The sequence below is a fragment of the Elephantulus edwardii genome, unplaced genomic scaffold, assembly GCF_000299155.1.
Source record: "Elephantulus edwardii isolate Elephantulus edwardi_28Jun2011 unplaced genomic scaffold, EleEdw1.0 scaffold00222, whole genome shotgun sequence".
Classification (NCBI taxonomy): Eukaryota; Metazoa; Chordata; class Mammalia; order Macroscelidea; family Macroscelididae; genus Elephantulus; species Elephantulus edwardii.
The window spans coordinates 2,678,780-2,703,579 of NW_006399972.1; the positions used below are offsets into that span (position 1 = coordinate 2,678,780).

The following is a 24,800-nucleotide window of genomic DNA, read 5'->3' on the forward strand; positions in this document are numbered from 1 at the left end:
GAAAATAATAGTCTTTGATGACATCACAATAAAAATGAGACTAGTTGTAGCAAAAGCACTTGCTGATTAATAACTCAATTATCTTCTTTCTCTGCATAACTCAGGACAGTCTAGAAAGCAAATAATTGAAATCCTGAATGTTTAGCAAATGGAATTACTTACAGCATAGCAAGCTAGTAAGAGTTGATAGGAAAGCAAACAGAAGACTTAGGGACAGGTTGCAAACTTGTGGCTTCAGAACAAAATTACACTTGCAGATGAATTCTGTAGAGCTTCACAATCTTGCTCTGCATTGTATTGAAAGATAATCTTCCAGCATCAACAAAACCCAAACAACAACAAAATACCCCACCTCTGTAAATTTTACATGAAACAACTGGATGGAACTAAGTAGCTACCTCCTTTTCAGATGTATTTTTTTTCCCCACCAGTTTGCCTGGGGGGCATGTCATCCACTGCAGTGCATAAGAGTAACGTCACTTTCCAGTCTCTTCTTATTTAGCCATTTTACTGTGTAAGTACTGAGTTTGGTATTGTCTGAGAACAGAGATGTATTGGTTTTTTGTGTGGTTTAGATTTGACCCTAAAATTAAGTCCTTAGATCCTAAAGAAAGTCAGTCAGTTTAACATATTTAAGGTAGAATGTTTGCTTTTAATAAAGACATTCTTTGCAGATATCATGTTAAAATAAGGGGTTTGTTTTGTTTTGGAATGCATTCTAGATGAATAGATTTTTATTTAAATAACAATAGGTTTATTAACTCACTCTGGTAGCTACTAAAATTCCCTTTAAAAAGAACTCTTCTTTCTGTGGAATAAACAGCCTATGAAATTTTGCCTGTGAAATACTGCCTATGAAATTTGGCAAAAATGTAGAAATACATGGTAGTAATTGGAATATTTTTAATTGTATGCATGGTTTGGAATTGGGAAGGGAGTTCATCAGGGATGTATTCTATCTCCATACCTGATCAATCTATATGCTGAGCAAATTATCCAAAGCTCAACTTTATGAAGAGGAATGTGGCAACAGGATTGGAGGGAGACTAATCAATAACCTGTGTTTTGCAAATGACATAACCTTACTTGGTGAAAATGAGGATTTGAAGCACTAGCTGCAGAGGATCAAGGAATGCAGCCTTCACTATGGATTGTGTCTCAGTATCAAGAAAACAAGGATTCTTACCACTGGACCAATAGGCAATGTCATGATGGATGGAGAAGAGATTGAAATTGTCAACAGTTTCTTCTTGCTTGGATCTGCAAGTAACATCCTTGTTATGCACAATCAGTAAATAAGGAGACATATTACATTGGGAAAACCTGCAGTTAGGGACCTTTCCAAATTACTGAGGAGTAGTGATGTCAGTTTGAGGACTAAAGTGCATCTGATTCAGGATATTGTCTTTCTAATTACTAGCTATGCATTTGAGACCTAGACAATGAATAAGGATGACAGAAAAAGAATTGATGCCTTTGAGCTGTAGTGTTGGAAAAGAGCACTGAACTTTCCATGGATGATCAAGAAAATGAACAGATATGTCTTGGAAAGGGTACAGCCAGAGTGCTCTTCGGGGGCAAGAATGATGAGGCTTTGCCTCACATTTTGGACATATTGCTAGGAGGTGCTATTCCTTGGAGAGGGACATGATGTTGGGAAGGGTGGAGGATTGGCAAAGGAGAGTAAGAACCTCAACCAGGTGGATTGACACGGTGACTGCTGCAATGGGCTCTTGTATATCAGGAAGTGTGAGGATGGCACAGGATAGGACTAGGTTCAGATCTTTTGTTCATAGGGTTATTATAAGTTGCGCTTGACTCGATCACACCTAACAATTAGAATATTAGATGTTTGAGTGAGGAATTTAAGGAATTTGCTGTTATCACCATTTACAAATAGATTGTTGTTATGTACTGTCAAGTTGGAACTGACTCATAGCCTTCAATGGGTTTTCAGAGGCAGTAAATGGCATAAGAAATGATTGTTCTCTTGTGGAGCAACTAGTGGGTTAGAACTGTGTGCCCTTAGTTAGAACTGTGTGGGCTGGCAGTGCAACTCTTTACCACGAAGCTGCCAGAGCTAATGTACAAATAATATACAAAGTAAAATACATGTGTGTTTAGAAAGCGCTATGTTCAATGGCATTGCTTGACAAACTGTTTAATGACTGAAGAAATGGCCCTCAGTGAAATACATTATACACAGACTGAGGACAGTCCTACAGAAAAGAGTCAGGATATAGGGATTTAAGGGGCTTGCCTTGTTCTAGTACTAGGAACTGTCTATCATTTTGATGTTTCAGGCAATTTCCACCCTTATTTACTTGGTCTCCTCTGTTTAGTGTGGGTCTCATCTCTAGAAACTTTAAAAAGAAAAAAAAATATGTATACTGAATTGAAACAGATGAGGGAGAGAACAGTTTAAAAGTGATATATGAGAGGGTATTATGATTATTACAGGAATCCAGAATTAAGGTTGCATAGTGGAGTGCATTCGGGGCAGGGGTGGGGTGGGGGGATTGTATACTAAGAAGAAGTTTATCTTTTGCTTTTCAAAGAGAGGAGTGAATGGGGGGCAGGGGATAGAGAAAAAAAGTGCAACAATGAATGAATGGAAATCCAAAATCTCTGTAAATGTTCGTTAAAACTAGTAAAATTTTTTAAAAAACAACACAAAAAACTCCGAATAAAATTATAGTTTCTGTGAAATGGACACCACAGGGTTTTCAACAGCTATGAGGAGCCCTGGTAGCAGAGTGCATAATGTGTTGGACTGCTGACCAAAAATTTGGTGGTTCGAGTTCACCAGGCACTCTGGGACAAAGATGGACAATCTCCACTCTCAAAGACTTATAGCCTCTAAGGGTGGGAGCAGAGGGGTGAGGATGGGCGGGGGTGGAGTGTGGTGGTTAATCAGGGTTGCCCAACTTGATGGGTGGAGGGAGGGATGGGTAAAGGAAATGAGAAATATCCAGTGTGAAAAACAATGTATACTAACCTTGTAAGTAAACCAGTATATAATAAAAAATTTTATTTAAATAAAAGATTTATAGCCTCTGAAATCCAGGGAGAATTACTATGAACTGGAACTAATCTGATGACAGAGGGTGGCTTTTTCAGAAGTAGTTCAGCAAGTTCTTCTTTTGGAGGGATCGACACTGTCTTTTGTTAGTGCTCAATCATAGCTGTCGCCTTCAATGCTTGTTTTTGTTGGTTTTAGGTGCTTTGGCGTTAACTGTAGATCTTGTGAACAGCAGGCTGGAGCACTGGTTCTATCCCGCACCATCCTACGATCTCTGCTATGCTCAAGCCTTTTGTTCCAGTCAGTGTGTCAATTTAGCTCATAGAGGGTCTTCCTCTGTTTCACTGGTGTTCTATTTTTTAAAAAAACTCTTGAAGTGATTCTTCATTTACCCCGACAACCAGCCAACAACATTTGATTTTCCCTGCAAAACTAACCTTCAATACACACAAACCCGCTGGCATCAACTGACCATACAACTTTGGATCAAACGCTCCTGGGACAAGCTCTTTCTCCTTTGTCCCAATAGGGCAATTGATGCTTTCACTTACCCTATGCCCCCACCCAATAAATGCAATACAGTGTTGATTTGAGTATTTTATTTATAAATGTACATTTACTATAAAAGCTGTTGCATTTTAGACAACTTTTTATTTTTATTTTTTTTTTACTATTTCTGAGAGGCATTTTAGAATAAATATTGTAAATGAAGGTTAGTGTAAATGATAGAGAACGCTGGCCCACCCATAACAATAATATCTTTTGGACGGACTTACACAGGAGGTGGATCTTTCAGTTCATTAAATCTTACACTGCATATAGATAAGTATAGTAGGTATTGCATTAATAACACTATGGAGAAAGAATGAAGAAATGTCATAAAAGTTTCCTAATGAAAAACAAAGCATTTCTCATGTTTTCTTAAGAAAGAGAGGGGATTAGCGTTGGGTGTGTAAGGGGGAAAATCAGATATACTTTCTCAGGGACAATAAATCACTCAGTTGCCTCCTCCTCTTCTTTTAAACAAACACATTTACATTATAGCTCAACAGAGCAGAGCATTTTTCCCCCCTGGGATCTCAAAGATCATTTGAAAAGAAATAGATCATTCTCATTATGCTGCATTGGGAAAAACAAGATCTAGTCTGCTGAAGCTGCCATGTAACAGACTCCAAATGAAATATAAATCAAATAGAAATAGAAACAGTTGGCAATTAGAATTTAGAAAACATTGGAGATTATTCTGTGCTGGTGACTAGTGTTCATTACGGGAAAGCACATTTTGCAGTTGGAGAATGGGGCTTTATTTTTCTTGACTCGATTCTAGTTTCAATACATGTACAATGAGCCTCACTAAGAAATATGTATAAATGGGTCTGTGAAACCAGCAGAGAATGTGCAATAGTCATATATTCCTTACATAACGGATGGGGCTCCACATGTAAAAAGTATTCTATAAAAATTGGTTATGAATGACTTTATTGTACATATTTTGTGCATTATTTGTGGTAAAGTAGTCTGCTAAGATAACAGCATGCAAAGTGTAAACATCCACATTATCAAAAATGTTTAATAAAACATGCAGGTGGTTAATCAAAATATTGGACTTAATCTGTACATTTTCAAAACTTTTTTTTCCTCATTTTTTTAAATTTTTAATTTTTTTTTCCTGTAAAAGAGCAAATTCTTCCGTAAGAAGTCCTGGGAACTTGGAAATGACTTCATCTCTCTTTAATGTACTGCGTCCATAATTCATCACTGACTGTGCAACAGCTTTGCATTTTCTAAGGCACAATTTTTAATGAAATAATGTGTAAATTCCAATCTAACGACAGCTCGTCCAAATGACAATATGGTCAAAATACCACCAGTTGTCTGAGGAAATTTCTGCACTTATATGGAACCTGCATGCAAAGAACCATCTAGCATGTAAATAAATAATTGCTAGCCATCAGTTAAGACACAGGGGGGAAAAATTATTGCTTACATAAACAGAAAAACATCTACTTGGTCTCCTTTTATGACTACGTGAAACCTATTAGGAGTATCTCCACAGTCTACATTCACATAATGTAATCTTCACTTGTTTGCCATCTTTTTAAGGCAGAATAAATAGTTCCCCCTTTCCCAGTCTTAAAGAAAACAGCCTGAAGATTGAAAATGCGATGCTTTTAAATAACACGATTCCTTTCTTGGCCAGCTGAAACTCATCACACTAGGCAGAAAACAAACAAGCCCTCGATAAGAGTTCACTAAACTTGTCCACGCGCAGGGTCTTGAACTCTTGATGGTGAAGAGAGATAGTGATGGAGATTGGAGGTGAGTGCATGTCCATTTCAGTGGGCTGGGGACAATTTGAGCAGTGGGATCTTGCTAATCACACACCAGTGACTTTTCACCTCTTCATGCCATTGTGGATTCTAGTAGGATGGATTTATGCTTTCAGACACCTGAGCTTCAGGTCCTCAAGGAAGACCTTCAGGCAATGTGAGACGTGGTCGTGCCTAATGGTGGATCTTTTTAGATGAGTTCTTCTTTTTCAATGAGGACCCCCACTCTAGTGACAGAAGTAAAACAAACCATACAAAGTGATGGCCCACCACTCTTTTTGCAGATTAAACGTCTTCACAGATTTTTGTAAGAACTTTGGAAGTGACAACTGGATTCCCCTCTGTTTTCCTACCCTCTGGTAATCCTCCTTGGGTGCACGTCTAGCCGATGCTGCAAGGGTTCTCTTCATTTGATGGAACAGCCTGGATCAATGACATAACTTTCAAGGTACACAAAAATCTAACCCTAATGGTACAATAACTTATTGGTATAGCTTCTATCCTCAAAAGGTAAGCAAAAGAAATGTTTCTGGAGTACAGTATATATTGTCAGACTAGTGTCTTTGCATTGAAAAACAAGTTACAGCTCAGAGAGCTTGCTGTGGTGTTTAGTTTAGAAAATGCATTACTATGAAGCTCCTTTCTAACTTAGAGGACTGCATGTCTCAAATTGGCATGTCTCGCACTTTCTGCAGCTCGATTCTGTAAACGCAAAATGTTTCATTCCTAGAAATGCTAACACAAAACAGATTTATTGCATCATTTATCTCATCAAGTCCCAAAGAAGAGAAGAACACGTTTTAAACCATAAGCTTTCTTGGCCATGCTAGGACTCTTTTTTGAACTTTTCAGGATCATTACAAATTCCACATTCCTTTTTTATATATGTGCAAATGCAAAAAAAAAAAGAGTAAAACATGAACATGGTGCTACAAAAAGAACAGATACCATCTTTTACGACAGCCTTTCTGAAATTAGATGAATGTTGGAAAGCCCCAAAACTTGGGGTTTTGTTAGGCGATGGCCAGGGACACCCTCAATAAACAAGTGGTGAATGGTCTGGAAGCTTGCAAACCACATCACAGTGTTGTAGGTTGACCAGCACCTGTGATAAAGAAAACAGAGCCACATTTGGTGAAAGTAGGCAATATGTCTTGTTTTAGATGTTTTGAAACTTCCTAGATTAGTGATTACCTCTGACTCTTCTCCTGTGTTGTTGTTGCTAGGTGCTATTGAGTCAACTATGATTCAAATGAACAACAGATCTGAACCTTGCCCTATCCTGTGCTATTTTCACAATGTCTGATACACTCGAGACCACTGTTAGAGCCATTCATCTTGTTGAGGGTTGTCTTCTGTTTCTCTGACCCTCTCCCTTTCTCAGCATGAGGTCTCTTCCCCCTAGAGGGAGAAGACTTGTCTACTCAAAGCGTGAACCAAACGCATACAATATTGGCATCATCTGGGAGCTGTTAGAAATCCAGAATCATGAGCTCTATCCCAGATCTGTGTGACAAGACCCCGCAGAGAGTCATATGGGTATAAGGTTTGATTAGAAATGATCTGGATTTCACCCTGAACCAAGTGAACTTTCACTGAGCTTTCCATCTTGTCTTCTGGGGCAAATAAGCATGAAAATAAACTCTTTTAATCCAGGATTTTCCAGTGTTGGTTTTCTAAGAATAAAGGCACTCTAACCGAAGGATTCTACCCATGATCTAGAAATAGAATTGCTAATGGTAAAAGGCTGTGCCGAAATCTTAAAGCCACGTGGCTCAAAGCCACCAGCTGCTCCATGGGAGAAGGATGGGCAATCTCCTCTTGTGTGGATTACCTGCCTCTGAAAACCTGCCAGTGAGTCAGCGAGGGGTCTGTTCTGACTCTAAGACTCTATGGTACTCAACAACAACAGTAGGTTTAACAGATGAAAATACAGAATACCCAGCAAAATTTGAATTTTAAATAAACAATGAATCATTGTTTAGCATTAGTGTAAGTATGTGAAAGTTTGAATGGGGAAGAACAAAGAATTAATGTCTTTGAATTATGGTACTGGTGAAGAGTACTGAATAAACCATGGATGCCCAAAAGGAGAAAAAAATATGTCATAAAAGTTCAGCCAAAATGTTCCTCAGAAATGAGAATGGGAAGACTTTATCTCACATATTTTGGGCATGTTATTCTGAAAGGCCAATCCCTGGAGAAGGATACCGTGCATGATAGAGGGTTAGTGAAAAAGAGGGATGTTTTGAAAAGATGGATTTACACAGAGGCTGTAACAATGGGCCCGAGCTTAGCAATAATAATAAGGATGATGCCGGTTGGGTCAATTTCTCATTCTTTAGTACACAAATAAAGTAACCCAAGAGCCACAGCAATATGCCATGCAATATTTGGGGCAAATTTGGACCAAATAAAGAGCTTACCATATTTTAAGACACAGTCATTCTTTTTTCAAAAGTTCAAATTTAACTGGGGGGGGGGGGAATAAGAGGTCGTCTGTTATTTTACTTGTCTAGGGAGCATGGTTTGGGCTCCATGTTTCTTGCCAGAACTTTTAAAAGGTTTTTAGGCACCAGAGCTGTGATGAGGCAATTGTAACTTTGGAAAAGACCCCAGGGAGTTTGTGTTAAATGCATTTCACAAGACTGAATGATAGAACAGGACACCATGTACGAAATCAGAGCCATCCAACACCCGAGCCCAAAATCACAAGTTAAGCATGTGACGGTTTGATTTGTGACAGATAATTTGTTTTGCACTTCCACTCCCATTTACATAGGAACTTACAAACTGTGTACATTGCTTTTAGGAATGGCATTTTAATATGCTGTTATGCTATTTTTCCCCTCTAAGAAGAAAAAAAAAATCATTTAAATGTGACTAGTTACTTGGAGAAAACAGGATTATATAGTCAGGTTTTATTCCACAAAATAAAATTATTTTGTCTCACTTAGAATGCCTATGATGTAAACCACCCCTCACATCCATCCATCTCCTGTCTTCTGAACTCAGAGAAAAGAAAAGGAATGATTTTGAGCTATTCCTGCCACTTCGGTCTCTTTTTTTGCAGCTACAATATACTCAACTAAATAAATGTATTTACATTTCTCTAGGCAATTGTAATTCCCTCTACTCTTCCATTTTTCAAGTATATTTATTTCTTATGGCATCGCTGAAAAATGAGCCATTTTCTCAGATATGATAGTCATTGTTTTTGCCATGTCCTTAATTAGTTAAAATAGAGCCTAAAATTATACTAAAATAAACGAATTATACTAACATTAATGTTTATGTGTAGTAATAATAATCATGAGATTAAAAATGAGGAAAATTTTGGAAAAATTAATGTTTGAGATGGTGACCATTATTATTCCAAATTAAAACATGAAGCTGTAATAATGAATATAGATACTGGCTAACAAAACATGCTCAAAATCTCCAGGAATAGACACAACTATGCATGAGAACTTAGTTTATGACAAAGGTGGCATTTTAAAATGGTGAAAAACAAAACAGGAGGGATTATTCAATGAATGTCATTCACATTAGGATCTAATTGGGGGACAAAAAGAAGCTGGACATTTATCTCCTTTTTTACTCACGTATATTTTCATTAGAAACCAGACATAATATCTAGGGGAAACCTCAGCTAAATGACACTCTTGGAATGGTAAAATTAATCTAACTTTTTCCAGGGCACAAAATCCAGAATTCAAAAGGAAAAATAATGGTGTATTTCATTATCTACACTCTAAAGTGAACATCTTTTTGCATGAAAAATCAGGAAGTGAAAAGATCAATAGAAGTTGCAAAATGTTACAAACACGATGATCAGTGAATATCTTTAATTCAAAAAGAATGTACAAAGCAGCTGCTAATGGGAAAATGGGTACAGGATATAGTTAGTCGCCAGTTGATTTTCAACTCCTGGTGACCCTTTGTGACAGCGTAAAGCTGCCTTATGGAATTTTCTATGCCAGGTGTTTCCTCTGAGGCCAGGAAGCCCTGTAGAGATGTAGATGATAAAGAAATGTATGAAAATATACAGATTCCTCAAACAAATGCAAATCAATCAAAACAATGAATTTTTTTTTATCTGCCCTACTCAGCATAGTTCCACAGAGTTGCAGTGCTAACCCAAAGGGCAAATTAGTTGTAAAAGGGGAGGAAGTAGGGAGAGGGGTTCTTCATTAAATACAATTCACACCCTCCTATTGGTTTGAATCCACCATCAGCTCTATAAGAGAAAGGTCGGTAATCTTCTGTGAGATTTGCAAACTTGGAAACCCAACAGAGGGTCAGCTATGACTTGCTTTTAACTAAATGGCAACTCAGTGAATAGTGAATTGGAAATAACCAGCCCAGCAGGTTTCTAAGGCTGTAATAATTTTTTCCCTCTCCAAGTTATTTTTATTTTATACTGGTTTACATACAAAATTTATATACATTATACCATTCCCAGAACACTTGATCGTTCTAATGTGAAATCTATACTTGGACCAGGAAGCAGGTGTCAGAACAGAGCAAGGGAACACTGCATGGTTCAAAATTGGGAAGGGCGTAGGCCAGGGATGTATCCTATCTCCATACCTTTTCAACCTGTATGCAGAAAAGATTATCCAGGAGGCTGGGCTCTATGAGAAGTGTGGGGTCAAGATTGGTGGAAGGTCTATCAACAATCTGCGTTATGCAGATGATACAACCCTGCTTGCTGAAACTGAGGAGGACCTAAAGCACTTTCTGCAGAGGGTCAAGGACTGCAGCCTCCAATATGAATTGAGGCTCAATGTCAAGAAGACAAAGATTCTTACCACTGGGCCAATTGGCAACATCAGGACAGATGGTGAAGAGATCGAGATTGTTCACAGCTTCAGTTTGCTTGACTCTACGGTCAGCACTATCAGCACCAACAGCCAGGAAATTAGAAGACGTATTGCCATGGGAAAGTCTGCTGTTAGAGACCTCTCCAGAGTGCTGAAGAGTAATGGTGTCTCTCTGGAGACTCAGGTGCATCTGATACAGGCCATGGTCTTTGCAATTACTTGTTATGCATCAGAAAGTTGGACAATGACCAAGGAGGATAGAAGGAGAATTGATGCCTTTGAGGTGTGGTGCTGGAGAAGAGTATTGAGGGTACCATGGACTGCTGGGAAAACAAACAGATTCATCCTGGAAAGGGTCAAACCGGGCTGCTCCTTGGAGGCAAGGATTCTAAGGCTCCGTCTGACACACTTTGGACATGTTGCAAGGAGGGACAGGCTCTTGGAGAGGGACATAATGCTTGGGAGGGTGGAGGAACAGCACAGAAGGGGAATGCCCTCTATGAGGTGGATTGATTCAGTGACTGGGGTAATAAGAATGGGTGTGTTTGAGACTGTGTGATTGGCACAGGACAGAGCAGAGTTTAGGGCTGTTGTACATAGGGTCGCTATGAGTTGCAGGCGACTCGACGGCACATAACGACAACATACCATTCATGTACATTCCAGTTTCACATATTCCTATAGTCACATTGTGTTTGAAATTATCACTTATGCACATTGTGTTTTATAAAATTAATCACCATGGACCTATGCCCATTATGTCAGGTCCCCACTGGAACTTCCCTCATTCCTTCACCATCCTGTCCCAAACTCTGTTATCCCAAGTGATTTCCACCCTTTCCCACCTTCTACCCCATCCTCTTCCCCTTTTAGACTTTTATCCACATCGATATGTCCTTCTATTCATTCTCATAAGGACAAATACTGCATAAGGCTGTAACCTTTAAGGAAGAGGACTTTTGCTTCTTTCTCCTACAGATCAGTTGGTGGGTTTAAACCATGTACCTTTCAGCAAGCAGCCAAGCACTTAGCCCCTGCACTACCAGGCCTCCTTGCTGATATCCAGAGCTGATATGAATGTGGGGGGAGGGTTTTGTGTTGGTTTTTTTTTTTAAATGTACAATGGAAGGGGAGGGAGCAAATGTCTTAGGTTAATTACGGGCAATCACAATCTCCTTTTAAGCGATTTACGACTGCTTCTGAAAATCCACTGGAGGGCCAGCTATGGGTCAGTTCCAATGCAAAGATACACAACAACAAACAATAATGTGAAAATTTTTGAAGTAAATTACCCCTTTTAAAAGTCAGAAATTCATCTACCTAAATTGGATGCTGTTGAATGAATTTCAATTCAAAGTGACCCTACAGAGAAAAACAGAACTCCTCCTTTTTCTCCAACAGAAAGGCTGCTGGGTTTGAACTGCAGACTTTTCAGTTAGCGTAAGAGAACTTAACCTCAGTACCACCAGGATTCCTTTTCTACAGCTCAGAATCTACCATATAGAGATGCTTGCAAATATTCATCAAATACGTGCACAATGTTCACAGGAACAGTTTTTCAATTAAAACAACAACAACACAACTAGAAACAGAATAGGGAAAAGAGTGGCTAGTTAATGAGAAATTCACTGGAACAGATGAGGAAAAGAAATGTCTGCAAGGAATATATGATTAGGCATTATATGTATGACAACAATCTGAAACAATAGGTGCATTGCGAAGTGGACTGGGAGAGGGGGAAAGAGGAGGGAAGAAAATGTACAACAATGAATGAATTTAAAAAAATTTAAAAACCTCAGCTGGAAACAACAAAAGCACCCGTCCATCAAGAATGAGTTACAATGGGATTGCATGTAGTCACTGAAATAAATGACTAGCAAGAGTGTGTTTAAAATGGAAAAATCACCCAAGATACATTACTCAGTTAATGACATCAATGACAAAAACAAAGTGCAGAGCATCAGGAGTAAATGATCGCTTTGTGAGAGTACACATGGGCAGGCAAATGTGACACACACACACACACACACACACACACACACACCATGGTTACGTGCATACATACACACAGACATTCTGCCCTTGTCCCATGACATTATTAGAAAGGTATTGCTGTGGTTACCTGGAAATTTTCCCTTGCCATTTGGTACCTTTCTGAACTCTTCAATGCATTTTCTGACTTTGTAGGATTTGTTATTGTTGTTGGCTTCCATCAGCTTGACTCCCAAATCATGGCAGCCCTGTGTGTGACACAGTAGAACTGCCCCAGACTTTCTCAGTAGTCACCTTTACAGGTACCAGAGTGTGTAGTGTGTAGTGTGTTGTGCTTCTCACCAAAAAGCACCATGTTTCAGCTGTTTAAAGGCCATCAGTCAGCCGGCCAAAACCAGCTTGATAGCAGTGGCCATTCTGAGCTTTCTATCTCTTTTTGGGAATAGTTTGGTAGGGTCTTCTCTAGTCACTGGGTAGATCTGAACCACCAACCTTTTGCTTAGAAGCCCATTACAAACTGTAGCTGAGATAAGATATCATTTATAACTTTTAATCACTCATTCTTTTGAATTTCTATAGAGGTTATTTAGTCAGAGGTATTTGGGCCTTTTTACTTCTTTGTGTTTCTTTGTATTCTAAAAAAATCCTAACAAAATATTGTACTAAAATATAAAAAAAAAATAGGCATAGACTAAATTCAAATTGTCGCCTTTTTTTTTTAATCTTGTGAGAATGTTGCCTATGATTTTTGTCTTAAGATTTGGAATAAAAACAGAGGTAAGAGATTCATGACCTAGATGGGAAAAGCCAATTTCCAAAAGAAATCATAATGACTCACACAACTTCTCAAGTGAAGAGAGAAAAATCTAGATCAAAAGAGGTCACTGTCACCTAGAGGTGGGCTCGGGTTTGTTCTTGTTGGCATTCTTCCAGCACTTTAATTTATGAAAGGAGTCCAGTTTGTCTCAATGGCTCTCCTTCAGCCTAACAGTGCCCTCTTCTGGTTCTATGTATCACATGCGGCTGCTTCATCAAAATGCTTCGCATACAGAAGACAGGAAAACACAATTTTGAAACCTGAGAGATAAGGTTTTTAGTTTTCCTTTCTCTCATTTTCAACTCATTGCTGTTGGGTCAGAACCGACTCATAGCTGACCCTTCAGCAGGTTTTAGGGAGCGTGTAAACTGCATACAAGGAGAGTGCTCATCTTTTTTCCCATGGAGAAAGGTGCCAGTGGATTGGAACAGCTTGAGAGCCTAAATTTAGACTTGTAGCTCAACTCTGAGGGATTACTGTTATTCATCTGAACCATTGAGTCAGAACCAACTCACAGCTGTCCCTCCCCCCTCCAGTGGGTTTTCAGAGGCTGTAAATCACACAGGAGGAAGCTGTCTATCTTTCTTTGCTGCTTAGAACCTCTTGAAGTTCTCTCGAAGTTGGCAGTGCAACTCCTTACCCACTAGGCCACCAAAGCTGGTGGACGACTAGTGTATGCAAATAATAACAAACAAACAAAAAATCCATTTGTGGTTTAAACAGTTTGGTAGCATCTAACTTCTAGTCACATGTTTTGATCTAAAGTCAGATATTCCTCAGAAGCTGAGTGTCATTTCATTTCCATTCTCATAATTTTATCACGACAGACTCATATTTCTCTGAATATAGTAAAATCACATATCTTCTTAAATTTAGCCTTCACTCTTAAAGTTTTTGTCTCATAGATTTAGTCATTCATGTTATGTGTTGTTGAGTCAGTTTTGAAAATTAAACAATAATAGCAAAAAAAAAATATGAAATGACATGTTGCATTGGGTAAATGGGCTGAAGCACAGTTTAGGGACCCATGTTGTAAGATGCAACTTTTACGTGTTGTTATTGTGTACCATCAAGTTGGGACCGGCCCCTGGCTGACCCTCTGGTGGGTTTCCAGAGGCAATAAGCACATGGAAGGAGATCGCTTTCCTTCTCCCATGGGAGAACCTTAATTTACTTTCAAAAATAATTTTCTTATTTTCAGAAATAGAAACAAGATATTCTTGTTAAATCTCAAATTCTTATCTTTTTTTTTTTTTTTAATCTTCTTAGAAGAGTTTTTGTCTTAGGAATTTGCATTAAAACCTCTACTGCATCCAAGCACACTGGCCACGCACTGTTCAGATTTTCAAACAGCAGCTGGGCAACAGCACCCCCTGGTGGCCTTAAAATCAACATGAATCTTCAGCAGCAGGAGAACTGAGAGAAGGGAGGGCTAGCTTTGGGATCCACGTCAGCCTGAGTTGTGGTTCAGAGAATCAGAAGCCACCATTTTGTCTCTCAAAGAACTTTCAATTAAGTTCGTAGGAAAAAACCCCAACCCCATGTTGTTATTGATGTTTTTGGGTGCCTTCAAGTGGACTATGCCTCATAGTTGCCCTGTGAACAACAGCTCCGAACCTTAACCAACCCTGCACTATGCTCACAATCTCAGATATTCTTGAGCCCATTGTTACAATCACTTTGTCCATTCATCTTGTTGACGGGCTGCCTATCAGGATGTGGATAGCGAGGAACTGGACCTTGAGCGATACCTAGTCAAGAGCAGAACCATTCTTCCCGGGTAAATCATTCCAAACGGTACTGGTCTTCTAAAGATATCTCTCAACAAATTTATATCTTCCTTTAACTTCACCAGGGTCTCTCTGATAAGCTCTCACAGTGTCTAAAAAGTGGCTTGCAGTTTTGATCTGCTCATGTGTTAATACACTTCTATAAGGACAGGTTATGTGTACACTGTAGTAGCCACTTGCAGTAAGAAACAAGTAATAAATGGGGGTGATTTCTGGATAATTTCTTTTCCTAAATGTTAGCACATTCTGTCAGCTTGTTGAACGGTTGTAGCTTGCATGGCACAATGACACTGTAAGTTATGCTACCAGTGTTTTCAAAACTTAAGGCAGCCTGGGATAAAAGGTCTGGTAATCTGTTTTCAAAATTCAGCCAATGAGAATCTTATGGATAGCAACATGGGAAAAATACAACCAGGCTGTTCCTTAGAAATGATGGTGAGACCTCAGCTTGTTCATTTTGGACATACCGTTGCTGTTATGAACCATTGAGTCACAAGCCATTTTACAGCTGACCGTCCAGTGGGCTTTCTGAGGCAGTAAACTGCATGGGAGGAGACTGCCTGTCTTCTACCTGCAGAGCAGCTGGTGGATTCAAACTGTGTGTCCTTGGGTTGACTCCTTATGTCTAAGCCACCAGAACAAAGGGACCAATTGCTGGAGGAGGGCATTGTGGTTGGTAAATGGAGCGCTGACAAAGGACAAGCAAGCACTAAGGGAGATAGACGAGTTGGCACAGTGATGAAAACAATGGGGGCAGATGGCAACAATCACGTGGATGAACCAGAATAGAGTGGGGCTTTTTGGGAACTCTGGTGGCCGAATGTGTAAGGAGTTGTTCTTCCATCTCAAAGGTAAGTGGTTCAGGTCCACCAGTGGTTTTGTGGAAGAAAGACAGCCAATCTCCTCCCATGTGATTATAACCTCTGACAACCTGATAGAGGGTCAGCTGTGAGTTGGTTCTGACTCCAGGGCAGTAACTTTTCTTGACTGATGGAGTTGCTGTGGGCCAGTGTTGACTAGAAAACAACTACCACCATGACCAAGTGTTAAAGAAGTAGTTTCCTCAGGATAATACTATCTATGTAGAGGACACAGAACTCCTGGATCTGGTTCTCCAAAAGGTAGCATGGGGTTGCGTCATGCATCTCAAGTACTTACTTCTGGACCGCATGTAGCAATCATTACAGTTGAGAAGACCATTTCGAATCCTAACGTCCGTCCCACTCACTGCATCTCCGAGCTGTCCTTTACAAATTCCACACTACAGGGGGAAAAGAACAGAAGAAATAAGATACAGAAGAAGTTCTTTCTTTTCCTAACAATTTATGCTATTCTTATTTAAGAATTTTGAAAAATATTGCTTAGTTAGTTATAGGTTAAGTAACTAGAACACTAACCGTTTCTGCAATCACCTATTTGTTGAGCATCTGTTTCACGATTGGGTTCTACACAAAGAGCTGACTTGCAACAATGTACTGACAGGATTTTGTCCCAACTCCTTTCACTACACAAAGGAGGAGACTGGTTCAGAGAGCTTAGCTAACTTGAATCCAAAATCTATGTTCTCAACCTCTATTCTAAATGCCTTCTCTGTCAGGGCAAGAGAACCATTTAAAAAAGACTAAAACCTCTGTATTTTAGAGAAACACTTGGCCAAACTCTCAATTGAAACTTACTTGTGAATAGTCTTTTAGATGCTTTCTAGCAGCGTCATCAAGTTCTACTAGAATTATTAGACAGTAACTGCACTTTCTATGTTCACATTGAAGGCAACGTTGCCCAGAGTAACAAATCCACTGGAATGGCATTTTTTAAAGCCACGTCATCCTGTGTACAGATGGACAGGGTGGGATAGATACAGCATCTGGTTCTACCAGAAGCAGCTGCAGTCAGAGTTGGTCTAGATGCAAAGTTCTTACAGAGGACAAGGACCTGAAGCCACAGGGGCCAGGGGCCAGTTATATGCAAATTATGTTACAAGCTGTAGTTATCTCACAAAGGTGGGCAATAAAAGAAAGAAGTGCCTTGATGAATCAAATTAGCTCCAGGAAATGAATGATTACAGAGTGTAAAAACCTTGATAGCTAAGAATGCCAGAATCTTATACCTTGAGAATCTGCAAAGATCCTTAAATACCTTCATTATTTTTAGCTTTGGTAAAGTTTCTGAGAACAAAATGTGGTGTTAAAACATTTCATCTTGGTATTATAATAGAACTATATATATAATCAAGTAACTTGATGGCACATAACAACAATAACAATATATTTATATTTATATTATTTATATTTATTTATTTTTCTGGAGCCTTATCAACCTTCTAGATAATTTAGGATATATATCATCTAGGTTATTTTACAATGAGAAACTATTTGGTTTCGCTTGGTGAAATTGTTCTCTATAAAACAAAAATAGAACTGAGGGTATGGCAAATTTTGGTCTCATTCCAGTATGTGTGTTATATAGAATATGTAACAAATGTTCATAATGTTGATAAATCTTGTTTTCAAAATGATTACTGATATTAAATTAATTCTGCAAGGTTATTTTCCTCACTTTCACTTAACATACATTCAAAGTAGGAAAAGAAGATCCTTAACTAGATGGATTGACAGAGATTGCAGCCATGGGTTCAGTGTGTCAGAGATTGGGAGGCTGGCACGGGATAGGACAGGGTTCAGAGCTGTTGTTCATAAGGTCGCTGTGAGTCATATTTGACTTGACAGCACCTAACAGCCACCATGACAAGCCAACTTCTTAGAGCAACACACAATGTTGTTGTTCTAAAGTCAACATTCCATCCACACAATCATTAGGGGGAATCTCACAAGCAAAGGCCTTCAAGATTTCCAAGAAATGTTTCCTAGTATCTAAAGATAGTGTGCCAAAGGATATCATGAAATATTTAACAAGAAGGCTGGTAAGTACATACCCGGAAGCACTGGATATGAAAATAGAGATTAAGGGTCTCGATGATCATAGCGGCTCCTTTACCTAAAGGAAGGCTACAGGAGGAACACAGTTTCTTCCCACTTATAGACCTAGATTAAAGAGAAAGAAGACATACATATATGCAAAAAGTAAAATTTAGGTTTAGTTGGTCAAATAAAAAAATAAAAACTTGTCGTTAACAGGAAATTGATTATTATATGTGGGTTTCAGACAAAGGCTAGACTAAACACAACAGAACTCTATTTCAGCATGGTATGGGGTTTGCAGGGTGAACATGTGGGAGTGTGGGAGTGTGTGCATGTTTGTGAGCCCAGACACAATTTATGGCAAGAAGTTTGTGTTGCAGCTTATTCAATCACTGAGATCAAATACCTGGAGATGATTATGTGTATTTACGTATATTTTCATAACTCCTAAAAGATAATTAAGCTCATAGTTTTACCAAATTTTCCATTTTTTCATAATCACTGCATTAGCCCAGTTGTTGTTACTGTTAGTTGCTGTCGAGTTGAGTACAACTCATAGAGACGCTGGGAACAAAAGATCTGAACCCTGCTCTGTCCTGCGCCATCCTCACACTTCCTGACACACAAGAGTCCACTGCAGCAGTCACCATTTCAATCCACCTGGTTGAGGGTCTTCCCCTCCTAGCAACATGCCCAAAGCATGTGAGAAGAAGTCTCATCATTCTTGCCTCCAGAGAGCACTCTGGCTACACCCTCTCCAAAACATAGCTGTTTGTTCTCTTGGCTGTTCACTAGTCCAGTAGGAGATTTCTTTTTACTTGTAAAGAATACAAACTCCCCCCCCCTCTTAATATAGAGAACTGTGATACATAAAACAGGTACCACGCAGAAAGATGAGATGCAAACCCTAAGCCACAGGATCAAACCCTTATTCTAGCCCCAAGTCCAACGATCTGATAGAAAGGAGTCATTGGGTGGTTTCCTTTTGACCTCTGGGATGAGGGGACTGAATTAGAATACCTCTTGGTCATCTAGATTATCACTTATCATCCAAACATGCTATATGTCTATGATCTGTTGTTGTTGATTGCCATCAAGTCGAGCACGACTCATGGTGATGCTATGAACAAAAGGCCTGAAGCCTTTCTGTAACTATCAACATTTATCTAGATCATAGCATTTCCAGAAGCATGTTATTTAGGAAGCGGATGCCACTCCTGCTTCTGACTATGACCTGAGTACTTGTCATTTTCCATTTCAAGCCCCTGGAAGGTATGCATCATGTCTCTCTGATCTCTATATCCCCAGTTGATGGAATGAAACCCAATCAATGGACTAGAATCACACCCAACAGGCTCACACCACGTAAGATGCCTTGCTCAACAATCCATCTAAAAATAGGTGGACATCCTTTTAAAGCAGCTTTTCTAGAGTAAGCATCAGATAGCAATGCTGCCTATTGCCTGAAATACTCTTGGAACAACAGGGGGGGGAACAAAGGCTTTGCAATCTGTGCTATCCTTTGAAAGGCAAGGGGCTACAGAGCAATAGCAGCATAGAAAGGGAGGCTAAAGAAAAGAGGGAGGAAGAGTTGCCCTCAGCCAACTATTTATTAGGATCTCCCTCTTATCCAGTAGTTAAATGAAATTTCTAAAGCAAAGAGAACCTCAGAGTACTCAGTAATTCGTTTCTCCAGCGAAGGGAAATTCAGGCAGCTTTTAAGAATATCACGGGGCCCAATTAATGTCCAGAAGCAATCATTAGAGAGCTGGGGTGGGCTAAGAGGGAAAGACGAAGTTTGTCTTCTCAGCCTCCGCCTGGTTCTCAGGAAGAGAAATCAGCAGATCCTGCCTAGCGAAGCTGAGCAGCCTTGGAGGGAGAGGCGCCACACGAGAAGCCCAGCGAGTGTCTGGGAGGTTTTATTATTAGATTGCAGGTCCCACACAATGTAATTAAAACCCTGTGGCCACAGCCATGACAACGCCACACAGGTGGCTGTTTTCCTTTGTGGGCTGATAAGCCAGCAGGTGGATGGAAATGTTTTCTTTCCTCCTCTGTGTGTTTGTGGGGGTGTGTAGAGGGACAAAACCTTCAAAATTAATTGGCAAGTGGTGGCTGTTGTTGTTAGTACTGTTGAGTCACATACTAACGATAATGACTCTATGAACAACAGACCTGAACCCTGGCCTATCCTGTACTGTCCTCCCAATCTCATTGAGGATCTTCGTCTCTTTTGCCCTCCTTGCCTCCAAGAAGTACTCTGGCTGCACTTTCCTCAAGACCTATCAGCTTGTTCTTTTGGCAGTCCATGAGATATTCAGTACTCTTCTCCAACACCACAGCTCAAGGGCATCAATTATTCTTCTGTCATCAACAAGACAGACTGACACAGTGACAGCAGCAATGGGCTTATGCATGTCAGAGATGAAGAGGATGGCACAGGACAGGACAGGGTTCAGATCTGCTGTTTATAGGCTCTCTGTGAGTTGTATTCAACTTGATGGCACATAACAACAATAACAACAGTTTGGGCACAGGATAGGGCCAGGTTCAGACCTGTTGTTCACAGGGTCACTATGAGGTGCAGCTGACTCAACAGCACATAATAACAACTACCATTCAGTTGCAATTATGCTTAACAAGTTCTAGTGAAATAAAACCTAGCAGCCTCAGGAAGGTCCCTAACCTCCTGTACCTGCTTGGTGACTGGCCAGGAGGCGTGGGAGAGCAGGGGGACAAATGTCCAGCCTGGAAGTTCTCTTGAGGGCGGGGCCTGCAAAGGAGATGATAATTAGGACACAATAAGAGAAGACTGAGTGACAAAAAATAAAATAAAATAAATGACAGTTATGACACAATAAGAGATTGATCCACAAAAAAAAAAACAAAAACAAAACAAACAAACAAACACACAAAACGACTCTTTAGGGAAGAAATACTGATCTTCCTTGACAACCAAATACAAGTCTGTAGAGTGGCCTAATGAGAACTTTTTTTTAAAGGAAAAAGATAATAACTGCTTAGCTGGTTACATAAGATAAAAACCAGGCTGGCAATGTTAAGTGATAAAGACAGACTATTTTTCCAACCTCCATTTTGCTAGGGCTTTAAAAGCTGAGTTAAAACTGCTGAAATGTTCTTTTTTTTTTTTTGTGAATTGCCACCTGTTTTTCCACATGAGGAGTTAGTACTAAAGATTATGAATTGGGTGTAGAGGGGAATATGAGCAGAAATTCAGGGACAAACCCTTGGCGTGGAATAAAATGGCAGGGAGTCAAAGTGTTTTTCAGAGAGTGGTCTCCATTCTTATCAACAAACATGGTGCATGTGAGGGGTGATGCTCAAAACATTAAACCACCACCGTGAAATGAGCATCAACAGCTCCAAACAGCCACAAGCCTGAGGATACTAGAACATTGGTCAGGCTCTCTTAGATGTCCAGGAATCCTGCCCTGTAATTAAACTATGAGTTCTCTTGCTTTTGAAAATCCATCTCATTTAGAAAAGGGTACAAGACAGAAATGCATGAGGAAAAGAGAAGACTTAGCTGGGAACACAGTATCACTGTCTTCCAACTGTGACTTCACCATAACTCTCGACACCCTAGCTGACCAAGCCTCTCTTGCATGTTCATGGAAAACCTTAAACTATATCACTGATTAAAAAAAAGAAATTTTTTAAAGGTTAAAATCAATTGCATTCATTAATAACAATGATGATTATTTTCATACTCTGGTGGCCTAGTGGTGAGGAGTTGTGCTGCCAACCCAAAGACACACTGTTCAAATCCACCAGCTGCTCCATGGAAGAAAGATGGGCAATCTCTTCTCATGCAATTTGCAACCTCTGAAAACCTACCGGAGGGTCAGCTATGAGTCAGTCCCAACTCGACAGCACATAACAACAACTAATTCTGAGTATCATATTACCACCAAGCCAAAGCCACTGTCTTCTAGTAGTTTCAGACACCCAGTGACCCTGCGGGACATGGTGGAGCTGTTCTACAGGGTTTTCATGGATGTAAATCTTTTTGAGAGCAGAAGGCCTCATATTTCTCTCACAGAGTTCCTGGTAGGTTTGACTGTTCACCTTATGGTCTGTGCCCCAATCCTTAACCCACTGAGGTTCCTAATGTGCCATAGAAAAATGACATTCACTGGACATAACAAGAGGAAGAGTGCAAACACTGTATTAAAAAAATAAGACAAAAATGGATATTCATTCTCTCCCGAACAAGTTATCATCACCATCACCATTGTTATGACCACACTGTAGACAAGAGTTACTCTTCACCAGGTATGACATCCTGTGAAGAAGATATTGTAATTATTCCCATTTTACAGATAAGAAGATGAAGTGTAAATTGCAGGTAGATGGCTGGGGCAAAATTTCAGTCCAGACAGCCTGGCTCTGATATGTTAAAGTATGACAAATATTTTCTTTTAAAAGTTGTTGTTGTTGTTGTTATGTGCCGTCAAGTCGTTTGCGACACTTATGAAAAGCCTTGGCTCAAATCAGATCTTATTGTAGAGCTGTGGATTCCTTTTAATTTTGTCTATTTAACCAGTCAGGTACTTTGGGGCAAGTAATTTAATGTTCCTGAGCCTGTGTCTATTCACCTGTAAAATGGGAACAGTAACCTCAAAAAGTTAGAGAGTTTGGTGAGTTAACATATAAAAAGAGAACTGTATGCAAATATTTTAATATACTGTTGGTTATACTGGAAGGCTTTGAAAAAATGATAGAAACTATTATTATTGTGAAAAAAGAAAGTTAAAATTCTTACGAATTTAAACAATAGCCTAATACAGCTACCTTGACAGGAAAACATAGTAAGATAATGACATTACCACCCCCGCCCCCCACCGAAAGAACTTTTGCAAATAGGCTCTGAGGCCATTTAACTCGAATAAATTATTAATACAACAGGCCTGAAGATTCTTTCTATAAGTTAAGAAATGGAGGATGAATATTTAATTCCCAGGAAGAAGAGAAGGCACAAAGAGGGTGCTGACATCTTGTCATCACACTTTTTTTCGTCTTTTTTCCCTCCTAAATTAATAAATTTAGGAAGGAACTCCACCTCCATCTGTTTTGGCTACTTACTTCCGCCTTTCACTAGGAGACTCTATCTGATGGTTGATGCTTTTATCCAGTGAGAGGGTTTTCGGCTTCACATCTTCTGAAATGTGCGTAGGTGGGTTTAATACCTGCTGATTCCAGGATGGATCTGAGGCCAATCAAAGAGCATAAATTCAGTGTGCAGTAAAGTCATCTTGTTGTTCTTTCTAGTGGCCTGGGCGCCATCTAGTAAATTACCTTTCTTGAAAGTTCTAAGGCCTGCTGAGGTTTCCAGATTGCATGTAAATTCTGGGCACACTGCTAAAGGACAGCCCAGATGACTTTATCAGAGATAAAGGAACCAGAACTTTTACTTTCTCTTATCTCTGGTGTAATATTAGCAATCCTAGGAACAACAGATTGGAACCTTGTCCTGTCCTGTGCCATTATCACAATTTCCATCACGTCAGTGAGGGTCCTCCTCTCTTGCACTGACCTATAGCAATATTAAAAGGATTGACTTTTTATTCAGTTGTTGCGGTATCATGCAGTCAGAAGTGATCTATAGCTGACCTTCCGATTGCATGGGAAGAGACTACCCATTTTTCTCCAGTGGAGCAGCTGGTGGATTTGAATTGTATACCTTTGGATTGGCAGCATAATTCTTTACCATTAAACCACCAGAGCCTCCATTTTTATCCAGTAGGAAATGCATAGTTAGGTGGACACAATCCTTCAAACACAGGGAAAAGACATGCCTTTTTCTGTCCCATGGCTACGTTGCCGGGAATTTTGCATTTAAACCCTGGGTGATCCTTCCCATGCTTACCCTGAGATAGTGGTGAATTCACCCCACAATGAGGAGTCCCAGCTTCAGTTTCCAGCAGTTGGTCTTGATGGTGTCCTTTTAGTACAGGGTTCTCAGAAGGATCCAGAGTTCCTTGAGTTAGGCTGTTAAAAGTTAGAGATATTTCAGCACAGTTAGACTCCTTGGTCCTATTGCTTAATGCATGGCGGTGCTGATTATAAAGTAAAAATAAACATGAAAAATTCTTTTTGCATGAAATGAGGTCTGAAATAGATTTAAAGTCCTGTACAATAATATACCTTTTCATTATCCATCAATTTGATAAGGCAAGAAACTGTCATTTCTGATTTCTCTCTACCTCCCTATCCCTTGAACTCATCATTCTCCTATTTTCGAGGGATGCCAGGGTTAATTGAAGTCTTTCAGGTTTTTACAAGAGAATCAGAAATCTTTTGGGTCATGTAAGATGTTTGCTGCTCATGCTAACACCCTTCCTTTAGGCGGATGTTGACTACAAAGATATGGAAGATGGAAGATAAGAAAGAGAATCCAGTGACAACACGGACTGTCTGGAGAACTGGTAAAGATTCACACAAAATGCACATCAGCATCATTCACATCTTCTTTTTCATTTCATAAACTTGAGAAGTCCCTTTACATTGTTGTAGTTACATCACTGCTGTTGTTACGTGTTGTCAAGTTGGAGCTGATTCACAGTTGACTCTTGGAGGCAGTAAATAGCTGGAAGGAGACTTTCCATCTTCTTCTCTCAGAACAGCTGGTGGATTCAAACCATGTGTCTTAGAGTCAACAGCCCAGCTCCTTACCATTGGGCCACTAACATTCCCCACCACTTTAGACAGTGATGAACAGATACATGCAAGAAAGTGGCCCATGGTCTCTCTAGCTTTCTAGCTGATGTGCTTAGGGGATTTCTCAGAGAAAAAGTCTCAGCAAAAGAGCTCTCAGCTGTCAGCCAAACTTGCCAAATTGGCCAGTCTTTAAAAATGACTTAGGTATTCCTTTGTATCTTTAGGTCTCTTAAGTAATTGCTCTGTTGTGGTTGCTGTGTACTATCAAGTTGGAAATGACCCATAGCTGAACCTCTGGAGGGTTTTCAGAGGCAGTTAAGCTCATGGAAGAAGACTGCCCATCCTTCTACAAATGTTCTGTGTGTGCACACAAATACCAACACCTACATGGTATTTCTGAGCCAGGCTTGATAGATGCTTCAGC

At 39.7% G+C, this 24,800-nt stretch overlaps 1 protein-coding gene across 3 annotated transcripts in view; it reads right to left on the minus strand.

Moving 5' to 3' along the window:
• Nucleotides 1–6,431: 6,431 nt before the first annotated feature.
• LIMCH1 (LIM and calponin homology domains 1) overlaps nucleotides 6,432–24,800 on the minus strand; it is a 559,635-nt gene continuing 541,266 nt past the window's right edge. For all 3 annotated transcript variants that reach the window (XM_006898180.1, XM_006898182.1, XM_006898181.1), the window contains 5 exons: nucleotides 23,586–23,707; nucleotides 22,802–22,925; nucleotides 17,710–17,818; nucleotides 15,936–16,038; nucleotides 6,432–6,457 (listed from right to left, as the gene is read on the minus strand). In XM_006898180.1, coding sequence (XP_006898242.1) covers nucleotides 6,432–6,457; nucleotides 15,936–16,038; nucleotides 17,710–17,818; nucleotides 22,802–22,925; nucleotides 23,586–23,707 — 484 coding nt within the window. The remainder of the gene's footprint in view (nucleotides 6,458–15,935; nucleotides 16,039–17,709; nucleotides 17,819–22,801; nucleotides 22,926–23,585; nucleotides 23,708–24,800) is intronic.